Below are 23677 nucleotides of genomic sequence, written 5' to 3' on the forward strand. Positions count from 1 at the left end.
TCTGGGAAATTCCAAGTTCGTCTGATACTTCCAGTTGGGTACGCCCTCTTTCCAGACGGCCGATAATTCTACCACATAAAAAATCATCCAAATGCGTCCTTTGTGTCATAACTATTCAGCTATTTCACTGAAATGCTTATAAAGCGCCTGCGAACAGTTTTACTTCTTTGCCTGTATTGCTTATATATCACTCTCTTACACTCTCGTCATTGTGACGTACCATCGGTGTAATCTGGTTACTTCCTGAAATTCGCATATGATTCTTGAAGATGTGTAGTGATTTTACAGGTGATATATTTATTTTAGAGTCCGAGTTCCGCGTAACTCCGAATTATCCTTAATTTATGGACATGAGTGTAAATGAATTCGAAGCCACTGGCGCGCAGGAATACATACGTAGTAACACACATAATAATACTCTGATAGACCGGTAGAATAGGATAAAGATAAAAAAGAACATTAACCATCTAACTCAGGAAATCAAAATTTGAAATATAATTATAAACAGTATTAGAAACATATTTTGTTGCTGTGTTGTGACTTATATCTCTTATCTGATAGTGACATCAGGACAAGCCCAGGAAAGTTATCGTAGCAAGGAGTGCAAGGTTGCGCCTGTCGTTGGCAAGAGCTTTGAACTCAGCTCCGCCCCTTGATGGTGACTACTCCAGGAAGAAGGGTAAGTGGCGCTCCCACTCCTCTTCTCGTACCATTAACCTCTCAAGAGAACTTTCGGCATGCTGCATATTTAGAGTGCCCCGATGCCGCACGCACATTGTACATTTACATACATCCAAGCCTTCTCCGGTATTCGAACCCGGGCCCTTCGGTATCACAGTTGGATCTCCTAACCATCCGTACGGCACCGTCTGGGCGGCACTAGAGGGATATTGTGTTTGCTGTTGAATGCAAAAGAAAGAGAATGAATAGATTTACGATTTAAGATAAATGAAAAAATTATATAAACCTTTATATGGCAGCCTGAGCTTAGGGTGGAAAGTCGGTATATTTTGGTCGTGTCCATTTTTTCAACTAATGCGTTGGGATAAAAGTTATTATTATTTAATTTGTCACTAATTTATTATTTGAATTTTATAATTTTTTTTCTGTTCCTTGCGCCAATCACTAGTTATTAAGCTGGATATGCAGCTATAGTATAGTATTCATGTTGCTAAACAGATAGAGAGAAATTAACGTGCAGTTCGTATAACCTGCTATTTGAGCTCTTCGTAAGATCTACGTTACATAAATACTAGTCATTTGAAATTCTGTAAAACCTTTGATTGTTAAATTTGAGAAAATTTATCTCGTTGAATAAAAAATAACAATTAAAGTAATAATTGTGATTTTAATTAAGAGATAAAGTGCAAGTCTTGAAAAATTCGTAAAAGAAAAGTGACAGAAGGCGGCCATTATTCCCAAATAAACGTGTGGCCCACCAGCGGCCGAGCGGTAAAGTCGCTGAGCACTGGTATTCGGTCCGAGGTTCGAATCCCGAGAACGGGCTGGCTGCATGGGCGTTTTCCCCATGTGTAACGTGTATACGAACCAGTTTCCTTAGAAAGTCCTCCACAAGTCCTTCCATTAGGCAGATAGCTCTCGATGCTTTGCGATAATTAAATAAATCAAACCCAAATAAACGTGAAATTGGTACTTTTGAAGTACTCTCGACAGCAGTTGATAAGAGAACTGATATAAAAACAGATATAGCACAGCTTACCATTTTCTTACGAATGCCATTGACGAATTTGAAGTAGATAAGGAATTACTGGAAATAGTTCCCGTTAAAGAGAAAGCTGTTTAGCAGAATTTCTTTTCTAAAAAAAGAATTATTATTGATAAATATACCGTAATTTCCGGAAGAAACGCCGCGGCGTTTACGTGTTTAAAACTTAAATTTTCAGCGGGTGCGGCGTTTCTACCCATGCGGCGTTTAGGTGCACTAAAAATAAAATATTTCCTATGATGGTCATTGTACATAGTTTGGATGGCCTTGTCATTGTGCATAGATTGGTGCTGTTCCCACACAAAAGACCACTCAGTTGCTTTTTGCGAACGTTATTTTGTTTGCGTTCTTTCCCTTGAACGGACCTACATGCCTTATTCACCCTAAACGAGATCTCAGAACAATAACATTCTTCCCCCTTTCAAATCAACATTCTCATCCGTTTGAATAGTCTCTCTCCTCTGCCATTCGATGAATCTTCCAGGACCCATCCTCTTTCCACCCCTGCCTTTTCTGCATGGAGGTAGGAAAGGGAGGAGGGGCCATTCCGCGCTAGAAGTGAAGCACTGCTTTGAAGCTTGGGTCACCAGACGGGGTGTTTTTTGTTTACATTCAGAAGCTCGGTTGACAAGATTCTGATAGTATTTCGACACACGACAGTTCCATATAAATCGAAAAAGGGACACTCTCGCATGAAAGAAACATTCATAGTGTGATGGATAATAGCAATTTGTATAGTTTAGTGACATTTATGCAAAAATCACATCTTGGTTATTTTTCGATAACTAACAACAGCGATTTTGATTATGAATTTGTTTTATAAAATTCTAAGCTGTTGCACTACAAAAATATAGATTTTAAGAAAATTGCTAAAAGAGATCTGCCAAAATTTATTTTCTAGAAGATTTGAAAAGTTTGAAACTTGATGGCTAAATGTAAATATAAAATTATGTATGTTAAAATATTTGTAATTAGGCACATAGGTCAGATTAAGTTTTTATTAAATAGAGTAACGCATGCAAGGGCTATCTGCCTAAAGAGAGAGATGCCATCGTGGGGGAATTTTGAAGAAAAACTGACCTTTGAGTGGGTATTAAAAATAATACTTATAATTTTCATTCAAATTATTTTCATATATATTTTTTATGTAAAACTTTCGGGTGTATGCTAAATTAGTGTAAATTACTTTACACAAATATAGTGAATGCACAGAAATTGCACATGCCGGAAATGATAAATAGGAAATATGTATGGGTATTTATGCATGTGCTTGCAAAAAGCATGTATCTGCCTTTGACAAAATACTTAAATATTCATTAAATTATTTATAAATGTATTTGAAATTAAGAATTTATTCACTTATAAACAACTGTGATAGTACTGTGAAGAAATCTAATGATTAAATGTATCTAATTTATAATGATTATAAATGTTATCCAAATATATAATAACCTTAATATTGAATTGTAAACATAAATTGAAATCCTGTTGACAAATACGTTATAAAACTATTTAAGCAAGAATTGTTCGTATTGGAAAGCAATCTGTTAAAAGGTATTGTAAAGCAAATGCTATGAGATGCGCACCTAAGAACGTAATAAAGAGTTTTGGAATATGTATTGTTGAAATGAAGGGTAAAAAAAAAAAAAATCTGATAAGTATAATTAAAAGAATTATTCCCTTTACATTTTATAATAACTCAGTTACAAGTTTTAAATAATACTTTAAAAAATTCCTTATTTTATTCCCTTTCAGAAATGTTCAGAGAAAGTCAAATACTATTTTCCTAATAATTCTCTAATTTAAAATGAACCGAATAGAGCATTAATTATAAATTGACTTACATTTTTCGATTTAAAAGAAGCCAAAAAATCATGTCATATTTAAGAAAGTATTTTAGGAAGAAGCTCTCTCTATAAATAGAAAAGAAATAATGCATAATTTTAATATTAATAACTCAATAAACTTTGATCTTAATTTTTGTACCTTAACCGAATAAAATCGAATTACCTTAATTTTTTTTTTTAATGTAATTAACGAAAACTTGTGAAAATATTTCATTCAAATTAAACCATTCTGAGAAAACTGTCCTGTGAAAAGTATAGCATTTAATTCCGTTCAGAATGAAATGTTTAAAAATATGTTGTTTTCACATACTTAGGACTCTGAAGCGTTGTAGAAAAAGAAAATATATACATTTATATGTATATTTGCGACGTAATTATAAAATATTTACACCCGAACGCGTCAAATCCCATAGAACTCAATGGCAAATGACCCAATGTTTTGGTCACCACGTAGGGATCGCCGGTGCTTCAGAGCAGGGTACGGAGAAACTTGTTTAGGGCGACTCCTTCTTACTTCCTACCTCCATGCTTTTCTGCAATTTTTTTCAAAGGCGGACACGACTCCACCTGCCTCACAATAACGAACTCTGACGTATTTCCTCTTCAGCATGAATGGATTTTTCTTGGCATTCTGCCAAATACAGATCCCATCAGTTAGGGTACAAGTACTTGTTGAATAGTTTTTAATTAGGGAGCGGAAAATTTGTGAAAATGTCTCTAAACGGCAAGGAAGCTATACATTTCTTACCTTTAATTTATTTTTGAGTTATGGTTTCATTTCATGCATTTTTCTTAACTGGTATGTCATATATCAGGACTTAGGTTACATCTATACGGCCCACGACGATGTCACGCGCAATTTAATCTATTGCGGCGTTTACGCTGATGCAACGTTTCTGTGTAATTTTAATTTTTTTCCCGCCATTTTTCTCGAGTGCGGCGTTTACGCTGATATGGCCTTTCTTCCGGAAATTACGGTAAATTAAGTTTGGATAAAAAAAATTGGATTTGCAATTTAACTTTAAAAGCGAACAGACGTATACATGTCAAAGATAAGATTATCCATTTCTTGCAGATTCATATTGAGAATACTTAAATGTCTGAAAAAAAAACAAACAAAAAAACTAGCTATGTTTGTAAAGAAAAAAAAAAAAAAAAATATGAAGTAGCGGTTAAATTAAAGAATATGCCGTGAAATGAATATTTTCAGGACACGTTTTGATGGCCAATATTGTGGAAATGTTAATTAATACTGTAAAATGTATCGATGGACGAGCTCAGAATCCTTCATATTTTGTTGTATTTTCAAGCTGATGTTAAAAGCAAGTTATTTGAGGTTAATTTAACATTTTAGAATTATTTGAAATAAATGACAATGCAAAAATTAATATTTAGCTACTAGTACGCTTGAATTACGAAATGTAGAATTTTTACCTTTGTGTTATTATTATTGTTTATGTAGATTTCAGCAAATATTAAGAATTTGAAATTGAGCTACAATTCAGGTAGGAATTTTGTTAATAAATACCTATCCTCCGGCTAATTTCAGGTCATGCATGCGGGTCACATAAATCTGAGATTTATTGGGGGACAAATTGCTTCTGTATGTGATCAGTAAATACCTTGAATTTCCTCTTATTGAATAAGTGCTCTATTATTTTCGCTATGAATGGGATTGCTGAATTTACACGTTCTTTTAGTATTATTTATATAAACCCAAAACGAGGCATCGTTTGAGCCCAAATTGAGAATTTTGCGTTCCAAATGCTCTTTATTAAACTGCTTAATATTCTAATTAAGAAGTTTATTTAACTGACTGATGTCTTTTTCATCTGCTGATCCTAAGCCAAATGCTATTTTTCCTAATTTTTTCTCGAGTGAGCTCTCTGATGTGAAACAGAAGGCTTTCATTATTTTTAGGATGTTACGAGAGATATTTCAAATAGCTGTTTTAAAACTTAACATTTCGAATGCTGAGTTTATATCCTACAATACTTTGATGTCCCTCAGTTCTCTGCCAAACCGATCTTTTTAAGTAAAGTAAGATGTAAAAAATGTCCCCAATATAAGGAATTTCAGTGTTGATTTTCCGTAGATTTCATGGTTGAATTTCAAGAATCGGAATATGGTAAGAATGTACCTCGTGTTGTCTAACTAGATTTTGGTGGTGGAGAGAAGTAGGTCTAAAATATGTTCTTTTAACCTTTAAAAGATTTTCTATTAGATTCCTTTAGAATTGAAAGTTTTTGCTTTATCTGTCTTGAAGCCTCAGGCTGAGCTATTGCTCACGACGTTTCTTTTCAGCCGTGTTTGTTTGTTGAAACCGTATTCAATAGTTTCTATTGTTGTCCGAAGTGTAGTCCCTTGAGACTGATTTTCATTGCCCCAACTTTTGCAACTACAGATTGACGTCAGAGAACGTTTTGTTGACTTCGTGGGTTGACTAATTCTCCCGTGAAAATTTGGCCGTTCAAAACAAAATCACTTCCACCTCCTTCATCAGTATCGTCGCTTTGCTCTGTAATTTAGCAGCGTTTTAAGAACCTAAGTGATATAACAATTTGAAATTTTGAAGCAAGTTTTTGCATTACTCTTTGATTACAGGTAAGTGTATCCTACTTTGAAGCATTTTATTATATTTCTTATGAATTTTATATAAATATTATTCTAAACATTTTATTTGAATGTCATATTCGTTACGTTTTCAAACAATGAAGGGTCTGATAACTTTGTAATGATAGTCGCTATCTAGCAGAATACATTTCAAATGCTTGTAGAAAATGCAAAAGAAACGCTTGTAGTGAATGCACGTTTTCGGTATATATTTGCATATTATGGACGTATTTTTGTTATATCTTATGAGCAGATAATTTGAATATCTTTTAAGACAAATAAGATTATTTTAATACAGATCTTTCCTGTACAAACTACAACCTATTATGTTTATTTAACAATTATTGCGGTAATGTAGGAAAATTAACCTGTAATTTTCATACTACTTTTCCAACCTTTATGTGTGTTTAGCAGCAGTGATATACAATCGATTCAAATAATTTTTAATTTCCGAAAGCTGGTTGAAGGAAATTTTGTTTCTTACATGTATCCACCTGCAGATGAATATTTTCATTTTTGTTATTCATAGGCATTTCACCATTTAGTGCTAACTCTGCTGCCTGATGCCTTCCTAAACTTAAAAAACTGCCCTTTGCAGCTCGGTGCTTCATTAAATTCTAAATTTTTTATGCTTCTAAATTCTGCTGCCTGTGCGACAGTACTTGTTGCAGCGGCTGCCCTAGTCTAACACACACAGCTATTTTATTTTTTTTAATATATATAGATATACAGCGATGGGTTACATTCTCATGTAGCAGTTATGCTTTCAAGACTGCACTGTTAAGTAGAAGTAATAATTAATTTTTACTGCGTTATTGTTGAAGTAAAAATTTATATTTCAATGAATAATTTTTGCTGTATTTAGTTATTTGATAAAAATAATAATTCTTTTTTTAAAGTAAACTTCCTGTGTTTCACGATATTCCTGTGCCTGTTATGCATTCAAATTTGCACTGCTAAGTTTAAATTTCTCTGGGCGCTTGTGAAGTAAGAACACTTGTTGAATTTTTGCGTATATCGTCATTTCATAAAAATAATAATTACGTTCTTAACCGAACAGACTTGGAATAATGATGCATTTTGATTTCGAATTTTAATAATAAATAGCTCAAGATTTCTCCATCGGAATAACAAAATATGAGAAAGTAATTTTGACTGCTGGAAAACATTGTTACATTTAGCTTTAATGTTGCTTCCTTCCTGCAAAATCAATTCAGTTTCGTCGTTAAAAATAGGTTTGCTAACACTTAACACTATAATTTATAAAACTTTCCAAATATCGACATACAAGATCAGTGTTTTTGAAAGCCTAGGGTTCGGGAAGAAATCCTTAGAGGCGCTCCCCATTGAATAGAAAATAATTATAAACTATAATAATATAAAAATAAAATCCTAAAAAACATTCAGATTTTACATTACGCTCCAATTGGCATTTTTTAAACGTTTTGTGTGTTAGCTTTATTTATCAAATGTCACGTTCTTCGCCCTTAACGCAAAAAATTCATTTCAATAGCAATATCGCAAAATAATTTTAAAATTATCATATCTTTAGAATTTCCGATACACAGTATCGCGCGCTGGAGATAAAAAAGTTTTTTTTTTTCGTACAGTGTTGTCATTACTCTCTTTGAAACTATTGAGTTTGTTAATCAAAAATTCGTTAAACTTTTACAAAATATGAAATAGATAATAAAACAAATTCCAAATTAGATCTTCCAGATGCCCACTATTCGGGGGATATTATGTTTTTCAAAATTTGATGGCTTAAGGTACAATTGTATAATCACACCGCGAGGAACATACATATATTTATGCAGATTCTTCATTATTTAATTTCTTCAAATATAATACAGGGCGATAATATTTGGTGGCAACAGTTTTGAATATAGTGATTCAGCGAAAAATGACAAAACGAAATTAATAACACTTTTCGGCTAATATTAAAAATAAAAAAACTATAAATATCTAATAAGCATGACAGCGGCTCCCATAAGATACGAATATAATTTCAAAGAAATAAGTATTAAATATTTTGAAGCACCGAATTAGACATAGTAGAGTATGGTCTTATGACTTGTTTTTGTTAATCGTTTTGTTGTCTTCTATTATATTCCCTTATATTCAGGTTTGTGAAACTGGTCTTTAAGCTAGTAATTTTAATTTATAAGTGTGATTACTTTTCTTATAGCAGAAGATTTTTACTCAGGTAATTTTTTGCCTAAAAGCGTTATAAAATCTCGAAGCTCAATTTTGCATCATTCACTGTAAAAGCGATGTTTCACTTTTTACTTCAGTTTGCTGCCATTCGGCAAAATGTTTAAGATATTCACCTTTCAAATTTAATCTGCCCTTCATTGATTAGCAAATAAGCTATTAAAAGCAATAGATGGAGTAATTAAGAATATTAGTTTGGTTTTTAATCTGATTGATTTTAAAAAATGTATTTAATTCATATTTATAATTAAAAACATTAAATTTCTTTTAGAATCATGTTATATACTTTTTAATTTTTTTAGATGCACAAAAGATATGTAACTTTCCTTCGTTAGTCTAAATGTATATTCATTTAGTATCTTAAATAATGCTTCGCTATTCCAGCTGGGCCATCTCTATTGATAGTCTATATTGATATAATATATTAAGATTTAAAGGAGTCCTTTTGAATGACCGTTAAAGGTGTACTATTTCAGATATAGCCATATTTTTACTTACTTTTCTTATTCGATTTCCGAAACCGAAAAATTTGCACATTGGACTGTTTAACACAGTCTCATGATATTTTTACCGTTTATTGGGCCTATGAGTCATTCATTACTTACCCCTAATTTCAAGAAGCAATATTATGACCTTCTATATATACTGTGGTTCACTAGGTTACCTCATGGAGGTAGAAAGTAACATGCAGAGGCCCTAACCGGTTTCCCCCATACACTGCTTTGAAGCACTGCGTTCCCTTCATGGCGACCAAAACATTGGGTGATTTACCATTAAGATCAATGGGTTTTCACAGGATCAGATGTAAATATTTTGTAATTGCGTCGCAAATATACATTTAAATGTATATATTTTCTTTTCTACTGTATTTCAGGGCATTTCACAATCTAATTATATTTGAATATAAATTTGATTATAAGGGGTTATAAAACTGCTTTAATGATGCAGGCTGTCTTTCAGCAGCCTAAGGGTAAAACTGTTGCACACTGGTAGTTCGTCTTGGAGTCAAGTCCGGAATAACACGCTTCCCTCTCCTTAAGCAAATATCCCGGGAGTGTTTTCTGTATTATAAGTTATCCTTATCCTATTTATACATGGACATAATTAGAAATAAGGCATTCGGTTAGATTAAACAAATGACTTCCATAAATTAAAAATTATACATATTCGTATTAGAAGTACAATGAATTTATTTAGATATTAATCCCTGTTTCTTATGGCCAGACTCTCATATATTTAAATATTAAATAGATAGTTAAAAAAATTTCATTCTAATTAGAAATTATCTGGAAATACGAGCAATAAGTTAGAAAAAGAACATATTTTATTCTATAAAAATAAAATCATTTTATTCTGATTAGAAGTGTAATTAATTTATTTAAATTTATAATTAAAATTTTAACTAATTTCTTTTAATTAATTTATTTAAAAATTAATTATATGTTGTTACACATGTGAGCCATAAGTACGGAAAAGGAGCATATTTTGTAATTTTCTTGTATAAAAATAAGATTATCTTATTCTAATTACAAGGCGTAGTTAATTTATTTAGAAAATAATTAAACAGCGAATTCAAAACGTCTACTGACAAAGTCAATAGATCATCAGAACAAAGATTTATCTGCAAAGTCCCCAACACAAAATATCAACCATACAGAAAGAAAATATCTCTTTCCTTTTGCCTATCTTAGTTAATATCTGGGCTAGCAACCTAAACACTCTTCCCACTGTTTGGCGCCTATCGCCCAAGTTCGCGAACGCGATTTCAGGAACCTCGCCAAGTGCCGGTTATCTGAGTATCCCCAATTTTTTTTTTTTACCATTAATTTCAACAATATATGTTCTAAAACTCTTCTTTATTACTTCCTTAAGTACGCACTCATTGAATTTGCTTTACAATGCCTTTTTTTAACAGATTGCTTTCCAGTACGAACAATTCTTGCTTAGGCCCACCAGCGGCCGAGCGGTAAAGTTGCTGAACACTGGTAGTTCGGTCCGAGGTTCGAATCTCGAGAACGGGCTGGCAGCAAGGGTGTTTTCGTGGTTTTCCCCATGTGTAACGTGTAAAGCCAGTTTCCCTTAGAAAGTCCTTCACGAAGGCATCCCTCCCCTTAGGCTAGCCTAAGGGGAGGGATGCCTCGAGGCTTTGCAGTAATTAAATAAAATAACCTAACCTAATTCTTGCTTAAATAGTTTTATAACGTATTTGTCAACAGTATTTCAATTTATGCTTACAATTCAATATTAAAGTTGTTATATATTTAAATAATAGTTATAATCATTATAAATTTAGATGCATTTAATAATTAGATTTCTTCACAGTAACTTTCACAGGAGTTTATGAATGAATAAATACTGCACTTCAAATACATTTATAAATAATTTAATAAATATTTACGTATTTTGTTTAGAAACAGATACATGCTTTTTGCAAGCATATGCATAAATACCCATACATAATTTATATATTTCATTTTTGGCATGAGCAAATCTTTTATTTCAGTGCATTCACAATCTGTTTCGAGTAAAGCAATTCACAATAGTGTAGCATATAACCGAAATATTTACATAAGAAATATGTATAAATATAATTTGAATGAAAATTACATGCATTATTTTTAATACCTACTGAAAGGTCAGTTTTCTTCGAAATTCCTTCACAATGGAATCTCTCCCTTTCTCTCTCCCTTGCATCTATTTAGTAAAAACTTAACCTCACCTGTGTGCCTAGTTTCAAATATTTTAACATGCATAATTTTATATTTACAAGTAGCCATCAAGTTTCAAACTTTTGACTTAAAACACCTTTTAGGATACATTCATTATCAAATTCAAATCTTCTAGTAAATATATTTTTGCAGAGCACTCAATACCTTTGCTGTTACTGGTTCTCAATTTCTCAGAGAAATCTTTAATCCAGGAGAGAGTTAATTGAGAATCGAAAATTTCGCCACTTTTTAATTAAGATACTAAGAGCAATAATATTGCAATGAACTCCAGTTAGCCATTCTTTGTCTATGAATGAGACCTGCGTAAAGAAGAAGCAAACACGAACCTCGAATTTCCGGAAAAAAAAAGGACTTACCTGGGAAAAATTTAACAATCTGGAGTCAATAATTTTACACAAATGTGTGGTTACAAATCAAAAAAAAAGTTAAATTATTGGCATATCTGAGTGTATATTTATTAATTTTGACGAGGATTGAAGCATTTGGTAGAAATTTTATTTTTTTAATAAAACCCAAATAAGTAAAAAGTGTAAACCCAAAGTGATTACTTTTCAGTTATATAAACATAAAATGATGAGTTTAAAATGAGCAACTATAAAGGGCTCTCCTCTAAAAAATTTAAAATGTACATGTTACAATAATATGTGGATGACAAAAAAAATATTTTATTCAAAATATTTTTGCGTTTAGAACATAAAATAAAAGTAGCGAACACTCTATCAACTGTACAGAAAGACGTATACAATTTTAATGGTACCGTAAAGTGTTTTTACCGTAAAGCTTCGAATTTTATAAAACAAATTCACAATCAAAGTCGCTGTTGTTAGTTATCGAAAAATAACCAAGATAATATAGTAAAGTTAGATTACCGTTAATAATAAATGATGTGAATTTTGCGTAAATGTTACTAAGCTTTATAAATTGCTATTATCCATCCAACAATGAATGCTTCTTTTATGCGGAAGTGTCCTGTTTTTCGATTTGTATGGAACTGTCGTTTGTTGAAATATTATCAAAGCGCTGTCTGAATGTAAACAAAAAACATCCCATCTGGAGAGCGAAGGCTCCGAGCAGTGCTTCAATTGCAGGGCAGATTTGGCCCCTCCTTCTTTTCTTATTTCCATGGGTTACCTCACTAGATTATCTATACTGTGTTCACTACGTGTGGTTCAATAGATTTCTAACAAAGTGCTTCCTAAAATTATTTTTCTCTGACTCTTCCAAGAAGAATGAGAAGCCTCATGTGCCGGTGGGCAAAGAGGAAAAATGATGTTGCTGTAAAATAGGTCCGAATATGGTTACTCAAAAAATAAGGCTGAATTTCGCCAAATACGCATTTAAAAATTCTAAAAAATATCTACCTTACGTAGTGTTATTCATGGGTTTCAGAAGGTATAACATTAGAATTTATACGTCAGTAACTAATAAACTGTAAGAAAAATATTACCTATAGCGTTAAAATATATTGTACGTTGGCTCTAAGAAGTTCCAAGAAATTTTTTTAAAATTTCTCATTTTTCTGTTTGTCGAAACAAATGAAAAAAATGATATTTTGAATCAAAGATGATGATGAATATCGCATGGTTAAATAATTATGATGCTTCTTTTTTTTTTGTGGAAGATATTAAAGTTATAAGAATCTTAGCTGAGAGAAGTATGAATGTTTGTTTATGGAACAGTGTAAATTTTTTCTGTTTGATATCTCATGATATATATTTTATGATAATTATTGTTAAAGAGATCTCATGTTTCATAGGCATATCCGTAAATCTTGAGAGCAAACTTAGAAATTCATTGGCATATTATTTAATTACCTAAATACTTATTTATTAAAATTAGAATTGAAAGATTCAATTAAATTAAGAGGCAATATTAATTTCGCAGCATACTGCGCAAGTTTACAAATTAATAATCAAAATTTTACAATATTTTTACCCTGTGATCACAAAAGTCCTAACGCGGATTTTACTTTTGCAACTTTTGGTGGTAAACGTACACTTCCAGTAATAAAATTATGCTAAAAGACGCTGATATTCGTATTTCTGGATTTTTAAATTTAAAAAATATAAATTTTGCAAAAATTATTAATAATTTTTATGTTCTACTGGTCCCTATACCTGTATTTAGGAAAATTTGTGCTCACTATATAAAAAAAAAAAAAAAAAAAAAGTACAAGATGTGAACTCCAGTAAGAAAAAAAAATTACAATGATACTTCATTTTTAAACTTAAAAATAATATTCGTAATATTCAAGCGGCGTACACTATGCAAAGCGAAATCTTTACATCTCTACTTTTCCAAAAATAAATCTTAACAAAAAAGGTTTCGTATTTAAAAAAGTAAGTAATATGCATTTGTATGCAGATTTTAGTGAAAAACATTGATCAATCTATCAAGTTTTCAAAGTAACTAATAGCGCATTCGGGCTAACGACTTTTAATAAAATTTTTATTAAAAGTCTTTAATAAAATTTCTTTTAATAAAATTTCTCTGTAGATAAATGCTTTAACGAAAATTTTGTTTCGACTAACCAAAAATTTTTAATTCGTTTCAGTTGATTTTAGTTCCAATATTCTCAGTTGTATTTCTTAATCTACTTTCATTTCTACTTTTTGTACGGATGTTACATCGCTGATTAACTGAGATGTGCTGGTATGCGCTTCATAAGCTGATTTATGAAAATCGAGAAAGAATCTGTCTTTTTAGTACATTTATACTGACATATTTAACGTCGAAATATATTAGTGTATACTCTAGTTAAACTTTTATTGCATCAAACTATATAGGTAAAACGCTTTTGTACCTATATATTTCTAGTTAGAATACATCATCTTCCTTCTAACTAGTTTCCCTGCTTGTGATGAGGTATTTTCTGTTGCCTTCCATTTTGGATTATGGCAAAGCACGCGATGCTTATCTGCCTAAGAGTAGGGATTCCATCGTAGAGGAATTTTAAAGGAAAACTGCTCGTATGATATTATACACCAAAAAAAAGAAAATAAAAACTCTTATGTAGTCTACCTATTTGCTGGGATTTGAACTCGAGCCTGATAGTTGGTGGACCCTGCTTCTCTTTCAGAACTGTCTGACAAAATTTGTCGTCGTAAATTTTAATTTTTATGATTATGGCATAGTTAACTGTTTACTAATATTTTAGATTTTCTGCAACAGTACAATTTATGTATTTTCTTTGAGTAGCAACGCTCTTTTAAACTTCTTCAGTTTTTTTCCCCGAGTTCTACAACTTATTTACAATAAGCCGAACAATAAACGAAATTATTTAAACTAATTCTCGTTCTAAAACTTATTTAAAATAAAGAAGTCATTTTTTTAACTTGACACTAATCATTAAGTGCAGCAAAAGCAACTCAAAACAATAAAGTAGTCTCTTCATGTAACAGAATATCTTTGGGAATGATTGTACGTATTAAATTTCAATTAACTATAAATGAAACGAAACTGAGAGGTAAAAACCGTTTACTTGTCAGTTTATTTGCCCACAATCAGTTGTTGGAGGAGAAAAGGGAAATTTCCATCACTTGTTTTCTTTCGCATTGGTCAACCTCAAAATCTATTCTTTTAGTCTCCAGAAACACCTGCGCTTACAATTTTCTATTCGATTAGAATTCCTTTCGTCTAAGAAGTAAACTAAAAGAAAATTAAATATTACCTATTTAAACGAATCTGTTAATTTTCCATTGGTTACTGTACTGCCATCTTTTTAGCTTCTCTCCTTGAATGGATTTCAGTAACGGATAGATGTAAGCAGAAGAAAGACCATTTGCAAAATAGCAAAAAGGCCAGTGTTGAGGCTAAACAAAAGAGGGAATACTCAGATAACACAGCTACTCAGGTAATGGCAAAAGAAAGGTTGACAACTCATTTCTGAGACCAGGGGTGCAGAAAGCGTGAATTTTGTTCGACGTTTTACGAGTGAATATAATGATAAATATTTTGGTTAGATTTTGAAAATTATCCGTGCTCGTTGAGTATATATATGTAATTACGTTTTCATTTATTGACGATCGACACTAATGAAGAAAGTAATCAAATAAGTCTTTAAAAATTCTTCTTGTTTTCATCTTGTAAAAATGAGCAAAATGTTACCGAATATTGATAAGCATTTTAATAGGAAAATAATGAGAATACATCATATTATAAATTAGAAGAAAGCCAGTGAACAAAGAATTCCGCTCTATTAATAATTCAAATAATTTTGTTTAAATAGAATAAATTTTATTTAAAATATGATAATGTAATTCTATCATGGAAATTTGGAGAGAAATGCACATTTCATATTTACAAAATAGTTTAAAGAAAATTTCAGAATTACAAACTTTAGACGTTTTCTTTACTATAAGCCTTTTATTTTCAAATAAATTGGTTTTAAAATTTACCTAATTATTATGCAGTTTATTCACAAATCATTGATTATCAGCTGAATTTCAATCCAGATTCATTAAACTGCAATTAATAATATCTATTTTAACTAATACTTGGTCCAAATTTCATTCCTTCTGTGACAATGCTGAAACTTACAAATAGCAAAATTTCGATTGCATTTTAAATATATATTTTTTAATCATAAATAAAAAATCTTTAAATCTTTCAACTCTTTGTATGTAGGATGTATTTTACTACATTTACTGCTGTAGTTAGATGTTGTTTTAAACTTTCTGGCAATGCTTTCGACGCAAATGCATGACGATGCAACATGCAATACGTTATTATAACTTCCGGTAATTCTCTTTTCATGTGTGAAAAAAATCCTGAATTTTTGCCTAACATTGCTAGGGCTCCATCAGTGCATATTGGGCCAATCACATTCCTTGGTAATTGATATTTAGTAAAAAAAATCTTTGATGCGATTGAAAACATCAATTCCTCTCACCTCCAGTGGCTCACAAAATACAAATTCTTCTATTACCTCTTTTTCCTTCACATACCTGACAAATACCAAAAGTTGGCTACAATTATCAACATCAGTTGACTCATCCAGTTGCAGGCTTATTTTTAGTGGACTGAGTTTTATGCCTTCAATTACTTGCATTAAAATATATTCACTGAGATCTTGTATTCGCGATCGTATAAAATCATTCGATAATGGAATCTGTTGGATTTTTTTATGTGGTTCCGAATCTAAAACTGTTTTAGCTACAATTAAAGCAGAAGGTTTAATCAACTCTTCAGCGATCGTGTGAGGTTTCCTTTTTTTTTTCTTTTGCATATAAATATGCCACTTTATATGACGCTTCTAATAAAGGTTTTTGAATTGCTGGACCGCACAATTTTAGGATAGTTCCACTGGTATCAAACTGAGCCTTCCTTGGCTTCAAGCTATTCATGCTATTCGCTTTTTCGTCACCATGCAAATTGTTGAAATGCTCTAATAACTTTGACGGTTTGAGATTGCTGTTTGAAAATATCTTGTAACACAAGATGCATTGCAGTCGTTGCGTACCATCTTTCTCGGTTGTGCAGGTAAATCCATAACCGTCATACTTATCGTTCCATTGTCTTTTTTTTTTTTTTTTTTTTTTGACATAGTGGGGTTCGTTATAATCGATTTTATTATTTAGAAATAATGTAATATAATATATATAATGTTCTTACGTTTGTAATATAATTGAATCCTATTCGGCTTGAACGGGCAATTAAGAATGTATTAGTCTCAAGAGGTTTCTGGACAAGTCAGAATACACAGTACACATGTCGCAGACACAATATTTGACTCAACTTGCCTCAACCTAGCACAGGCGCAGTAGATGCAGATACAAATCTGCGAATCCGTAGATTCCATTGGAGTAGCACATATTGAACTCAGCACGTGCGCAAGCTGGCATAACGTTCTCCGCTTGTATTCCCACAAAGTTTTTTTCTTTTCTCCTTCACCTAGCTGCCTGTTCGCGTTCGTTTGTAGCGTTTATGCCTTTTCGTAGCGTAGTGTATACGCCCATCGGCACCGGCTCTTTCCTGTGTCTTTTGCCGAGAAGTGAGCTAGGTGCTACCAATTTTTATGAGCTTCAATATTGGGGACACTGTTGCTGATTTCGAATATTTTATTATAAGAAATTTAATAAATGATATTTAATACTTTTTATGGTTAGGTAGGGGCTTCTTCTGTAAACCCCAAAAATACATTCCCACACCCCCGGTTAAGAGTCACTGATTTATATTAACCAGTTATTTTATGTTTTGGATCTCTATCGTCACTTCTTACTTCCGTTTTCAGAGCAGAATGCATACTAATTCGGGTGTATTAAAGGTGAGGTTTCAACTTGTGAGGCAAGCGTTCTGCCTCTTGAAAACCTGCGTCACTGGGTTGGCAGATTAGATAAGATTTGTATTCAATAAGATTTGATTTCAATTTTAATTACGTTATCCTTTAGATAATGTTCTTAGCACTCAATATTAATCGCAACCATGTATTCATAAATATGCTCAAACTCTGATGCCAACTATGATGACTAATTTTTTATATGAAACTATATTTTGATCCAAATTTAGATTGTAGGATTTTATCGCATGAAGCCGAAGAGCTGAGAGAACTATTAACATTCGATGGAAACTGCAATTATTTTGACAGTTTTCTTGTGAATGTAAGATAAAACTTCTGTGTCGAAACTGATCAACTTCTACATAAAACTGCCTCATATTTACATTAGATATAAGGAAACTGCGAATTTCAACCATGCATTCATTCCATTCGCCTGGGTTAAGTGCGAGTCTAACTATCAGTAATCAGTACCATTAGCCAGACGGCCACTGGCAGTTTTTTTAACAGATTCGAGAAAACTTATAAATATTATTTAATAAATATATTAATAACTGAATCAAATTCATAAAAATCCGAAATACGGGATTCTTTTGTATCCGGTACATCATTAGAAATTTGCTGTAGTGGAATGTATATTTCTTATTTCAAGTTTGTCTATATATTTATAATTTTGGATTTAAGGTCTTTTGAATCTAATTTTGTAATATTAGGTTTGGGTAGAAGCTTACACTCTGCATTGAATGCGATACCTTCCTGCCCGATAGCAGCACTGAAATCTGTCAGGTTACTAACATGGATAGTTAATTTGATCACATCTTTACTACACAGAACTAAGAGTTTCGTTCTCAATTAGCCTTCCTTGCTTGTTTTAATGCCTTCTAAGTCGGCATTTAGACCTGCTATTTTCTGCCTAACGATCTCGATACTAAGAACAAAAAACAAAAAAATGCCAAAAGTAAATAAAATGCAAATAATCCTGTAAGCGGATGCAAAATAAATAGCCGGGTAAAAGTGTGTTTGGACTGCCCTCTTGTGGCAAAGACCACTATACACTTACAAAACATCCATGCTTTCTCCGGGTCTCGAACCTGTTCTGTAGTCTCATTATCACGATTTGTGTGGTTTTAACTAAGGACAGCAACTTTGCTTGACCGTCTCAGCTGTTATGCTTCTGTTTCTTTGGCATGAATTTCACGATAGCTTCAGACAATAATATAACGAAGTACAACATACTCTAAATCCTGACATTAGAAATTCAGTGTGATAACCAGCGCCGTCTGTTGACAAAAGATAATTAATGCTTTTCTCAAATCTTGTTCTTAATGATTAAAGTAGAGGAATGCGAGCGAAGTTTACAAATACGCAATAGGACTGTTTTGCGTGCATAAATTTTTAAAATTATAGTAATTAAAAATCCTCTATAAATCAAACCATATTGAATAGAAGCATGCGGGTATAATTTTTTAATTAAGAATAAAAGGAAATTAAATTTGATTTATTCAAAATCTTATAATTTAATTAATTATAAGATTTTGAATAAAAGTCAGACACGAAGGTTTCTCTATTGCATAAGAGGAGATTTATTTCGTAGAATGTAAAATAATTTACTTTTAAAATTCTCTTTAGTGGGAGATAGAATGTAAATAGGAAAGCACGAAAGTTCTTTACAGAGTTTCATTATTTTTTTTTTTTTTTCCAGATGAATTGCTCAAGACACCTTTCAGCATTGCTACTGGCATTATTCTTCGCCGCAGCCCTCTGCAAAAGTAAGATTAACAATTTTATGATAGCTTTTATCACCGAAAAGGATTCTATATTATAAAGCAGTTGTAGATGAAAGAATAGAATTTTTATAAATAGCATTATAACACCAAAAATCAGTTTCAGCTTTTCACAGAATTACAATTGCATATCTGCAATTAAGTACCCACTGTTAAGTCATTATTATTATTTTCCATGTGTGTCACAGTTTTGGGACTCCTACTGTAAATGTACAAGGCAAGCTACTCTCAAACAGCAGATAATAATTATTCATGGTTTTTCTTTATTCCTGTTTCCCCGTTAAATTTCTGTTTAAAGATTTCTTTATTCATTGATTTTTTTTTTTTTTTTTTTTTTTTTTTTTAATGTTTAGAAACACTTAAGATGTTCTATAATCTAAATTTAAGTTTCTAGCTTAAATTACTGGATAATACCTTTGGGAAATTAAATATCATTGTCCAAAATTATTTTTGACACTTGCATTTTTCAAGAACGATACCGAAAAAACAATAATTAAAAAATTATATAAGTATTCCTTGCCATAAGAATACTCGAATTTATGAATTATTTAAATTAGTATACAGTTCGTCAAAATTAAAGGATAATCTAAAAAAAATGTGATCAAAGATTAAAATTTTCAAGCAACGTATTAGTAGTTTATTTATGTAGTTGACTGTGGTAGTCCTGCCGAGACAGATAAGCATCGTTGTATTATACCGTAGCGTAGGGTTCAGTTGCTTCACACATGTCACCGTCGATCGACGCATAGATGACACCCATTTTTTTTGTTTGTTTAACAATAACTTTAATAAGTAAACAATTCTTAATTATTATACATAAATGTACAAGCATGAACAGGTAAGTCCGGCATGGTCTCCGCCGGATGAGAAAAACAATCTCTGCATCACGAAAGAAAATGGCGACTCTCATCCGCCCAAAAATACTCTGCCCGTCCCGTCCGACAACCAGGGTGCAAAGTCCTCTTCGCCCCCCTCGTCTTCTTGTTCGTCCTTTCTACTTCCGTCCAACGGACCACCTGCTCCTTCGGACTAATTATTCCGCTGGCTAGGCTTTTCCTTCTCCTTCTCGGGTTATGGGCATTACAATTTATTTCCATTAATTATCTGCATTTGAACTCAAAATTAAATCTACGGTGAGCGCATGAAATAGGCCAATTAATACTGTGCAAGGAATGCATGATGGAATAGAGGTCTGTAGTGTTTGAGACTTCTGAGCGGGATCATTATTCATTAGATACAATTTCGAAACGAACTATTTAGATGCGGAACAAAAATGGTGGGTTAACTGTTAAGGCCCGCGAGCGGATTCACTTTGATTGGCATCTGCAATCCGGTCGGTGTGCAGTGACGGATGACATACGGATGGAGTTCAACAATGTTCAACTTCTATCCGTATGTCTGCGGATGCGTTGAGGTCACGTGGTAAAAAAGGAGCAATCAGGTGCAGTGACTAAAAATTAATGGCGGCAGAAGTAGCGATGAACGCTCGCTAATAGGGAAAGAATGTTTTGCTAAAAAATGCTTATTTCTGAACTAACATTATAGCGAGAAATCTGCGTGCTGAAAAAGACAGCAATCAGCTGAATTTAGTTAAAAAAAGATAAGAAAAACAAGATAACTGCAACTACAGTACTTGTTCGTTCAGGAAATTCAGTTCAAGAAAATCAGCGGCAAAAATTATAATTCCAAATCCATGAAATAGCAAAATTTGTTCTGATAATCATTTTTTAGTTCTGCATACTCATTTAGCTTTAATGAAAATGAATGTCTGACTATATCAAACTGCTATAGCAAATTAGATAGGATTAAAAGATTTGCTATTTTTTTCTTTTGAAACAGGTAAAAACTAAAAACGTTAATTATAAATTAAATTTGATAATAAATATATAATTCCAAAAATTTATTAATCCCAAAAAATTTATAAAAATGCATAAGTGAATAATGGGATAGATTATTAATCCTACAAAAATTATAAAAATGCATAAATGAATAATAGGATAGATTTAATCCTAAAAAATTTATAAAAATGCATAAGTGAATAATAAGATAAATAAATTTTTGGAATTATATTTATTCATGGATTTTGATACTTGCACTTGATTTACATATGCTCTCAGAATTTAAATGATATTGTATATTAGTTCGCAGCAATAATTAATCCTTTATTTGTTTGCATTAAATTTCATTTAAATTTAATTAACTTTTAATTTGCTTTTTACAAATAGAAAATGTTTGTTAAATTCAAATTTCATTCCTTGCAGCAATGGCGCAAGAGAATTATTTAAATTTAATTTATTTTGAAACCCTGCAGATATATATATATATATATTCGTTTCACTTTTATGTGAATGTATATACATCTGCTCAGATTTTGGGATGTTTACGACTCTAAACTTTCATTCCAATTAACATGAGACATGCCCTAAACATTTTTTTAACAAAAAATTACTATAATAATTGCTTTTAAATTCAGTCCTCTCCAGCAGAAGCGCAGGAATCAATTAATTAAATATTTCCATTTTCTTTATCTAATGTGTGTATATATAAAGAGAAAAATCTTATTTTTATAACTTTTATAAAAAGAGATATGAATTAAAAATGTTTAAATTAAAAATAATATTTTATGGATTATGCATAAAATATAACTGTCCATAGTGCATTTTAAAACAAACGAGATTTCTAATAAATTATCCAGCTATGACCCTGAAGTCAGCGGTATACAAGCATAGCAAATTTTGCGTAAATTTTGTGAACCTTTCTTTACAGTTGCTCTGTACTTTTAAAGTACCAACTATTTTTTAATTCCTTTAACTTTTTTATTTTATTTATTTATTTGTTTACTTTTTCACTAACAGTACATTTTAGTTTTAATAATATATATATTATTTCATAATATTTAAGGCTTCTAGAAACACAATTTTTTTTTTTTTTTAATTTACTCAAGCTTCTATGGAATTAGTGATGTTCATAATATGCATTATAACTTTACTTATGTAAAAATTGCTAGCGTACTTTACTTTCGCAATTCATAAGCAGAAATAAAAATTTCCAATAACATGAAATTTAATAAACAAAACTTTTCTGCATTTTACGTCAGGATCCATATCAAATCCAAAACAAAGCGGGAAAAATTCAGATGTTCAGCGTCGTAACTCGCGAACTGCTTGTTTGGCGCCAAAATATTACAGTGACACCTAGCGGCGGAAAATGAAAATATTTTACGGATACGCAGCAGTGGAAACGCTTGTACGGATGCCGTAGGCGTGTCTTCAATTGACGCAACGCGTTCGTACGCAGTAGTGGAAACGAGCCTTTAGACGCCAATTGACGCAAACACAAACGGAGGTCGCCAGTATCCCACAATATGATGTCAGGAACTGAGAAACTTTTTTTTTGCCCTGGGAATTGGTTAGTAGACAAACTACCAAAGATTGGCCAAAATCAATAGTTGCATCCAAAAGGGTATTTTTACCACCTCCATCTTCGGATTCAAGAAACTACGAAACCATATTATAGGAGAATTCGTTTTATTCATGCTGTCACAAGAACTCGTAAATTTATCCTGCTGCCTGGTTTCCAAATACTACATCGCGAGGATTAACTTAATGCGCGAGAAACCAATATTTTTGATTTCAAACGCTTCAGATTTCAGAGAGTCTGTTTAAAATAGTGTTATTATTATGTTTATAGGAGGCATGAGAAATGAGACGGCGGAGTCCAGATATAGCCTGAATTGCTTATCTGGATGCGCTTTGATCTGGTGGCAGTGACAACGTTGCTTAAGGTTCAAGAATCGAAAATGGACCCATCGAGGTGAAGACCTTTGGATCAACGGGACCCGTATTCAGCCTCACATGTGGTTTGAAATCTCATTCAAGTGCGGTTATTGAAGTTTTATCAAAGGTCTTGAAATCATGTTCTTTGAAAAAGTAGCTGGACTTCTGATACCTAAAAATATTATGCTTTCGTCAAAATTAAAGTACATTCACAGAAATAATACATGAGTAGTAACCGGGGGTAACCGTGCGGTCAAAGGATGCCGCCATGACGTAATATAACAATAGATGACGTAAGAGAACAATAGATGTCACAATGGGGCGTTCCTTTGATGTGCCGCCTCCGCCATCTTGGATCACGTGACAACCGGAAGTGACGTCACAGAAAAGCGTGACCTCCGACATCTTGGATTTCTCCGGAAGTGACGACACCAGCGCCATCTTGTATCACGTGATGGAATGACATCATCAAACTTTCGTTTTGATTCTGTGGCAACGATTTTATGTTTTCAAAGTTTTTATTTTTTGTGGCAACGACACTATTTTTTATGTTTATGGCAATGAGCTCTTAACCACGTGTTTGGAATGACATCACTTTTAATTTATTATTTTTAATTATTTGACATGTGATTAATATTATTTTGTTATTTGATTAATTTTTAATACGTCATTAATTTTAACTTTTTAATTATTAACTATTTAGTACATCATTAT

General features: G+C 32.0%; 1 protein-coding gene across 3 annotated transcripts in view; it reads left to right on the plus strand.

Annotated features, from left to right (window-relative positions):
• Positions 1–539: 539 nt before the first annotated feature.
• The window catches only part of LOC118189103 (uncharacterized), a 142359-nt gene continuing 119221 nt past the window's right edge, over positions 540–23677 (plus strand). The window contains exons 1-2 of one of the 3 annotated variants that reach the window (XM_085810328.1): positions 540–679; positions 19106–19172. In XM_085810328.1, coding sequence (XP_085666454.1) covers positions 656–679; positions 19106–19172 — 91 coding nt within the window. In that variant the 5' untranslated portion in view covers positions 540–655. Of the gene's footprint in view, positions 680–6056; positions 6178–19105; positions 19173–23677 lie in introns of those variants that run through there. The other 2 variants (XM_085810329.1, XM_085810330.1) reach the window with 2 other exon arrangements.

Source organism: Stegodyphus dumicola, chromosome 2, assembly GCF_044657685.1.
Source record: "Stegodyphus dumicola isolate Sdum_Otavi_A_Nest chromosome 2, ASM4465768v1".
Lineage (NCBI taxonomy): Eukaryota > Metazoa > Arthropoda > Arachnida > Araneae > Eresidae > Stegodyphus > Stegodyphus dumicola.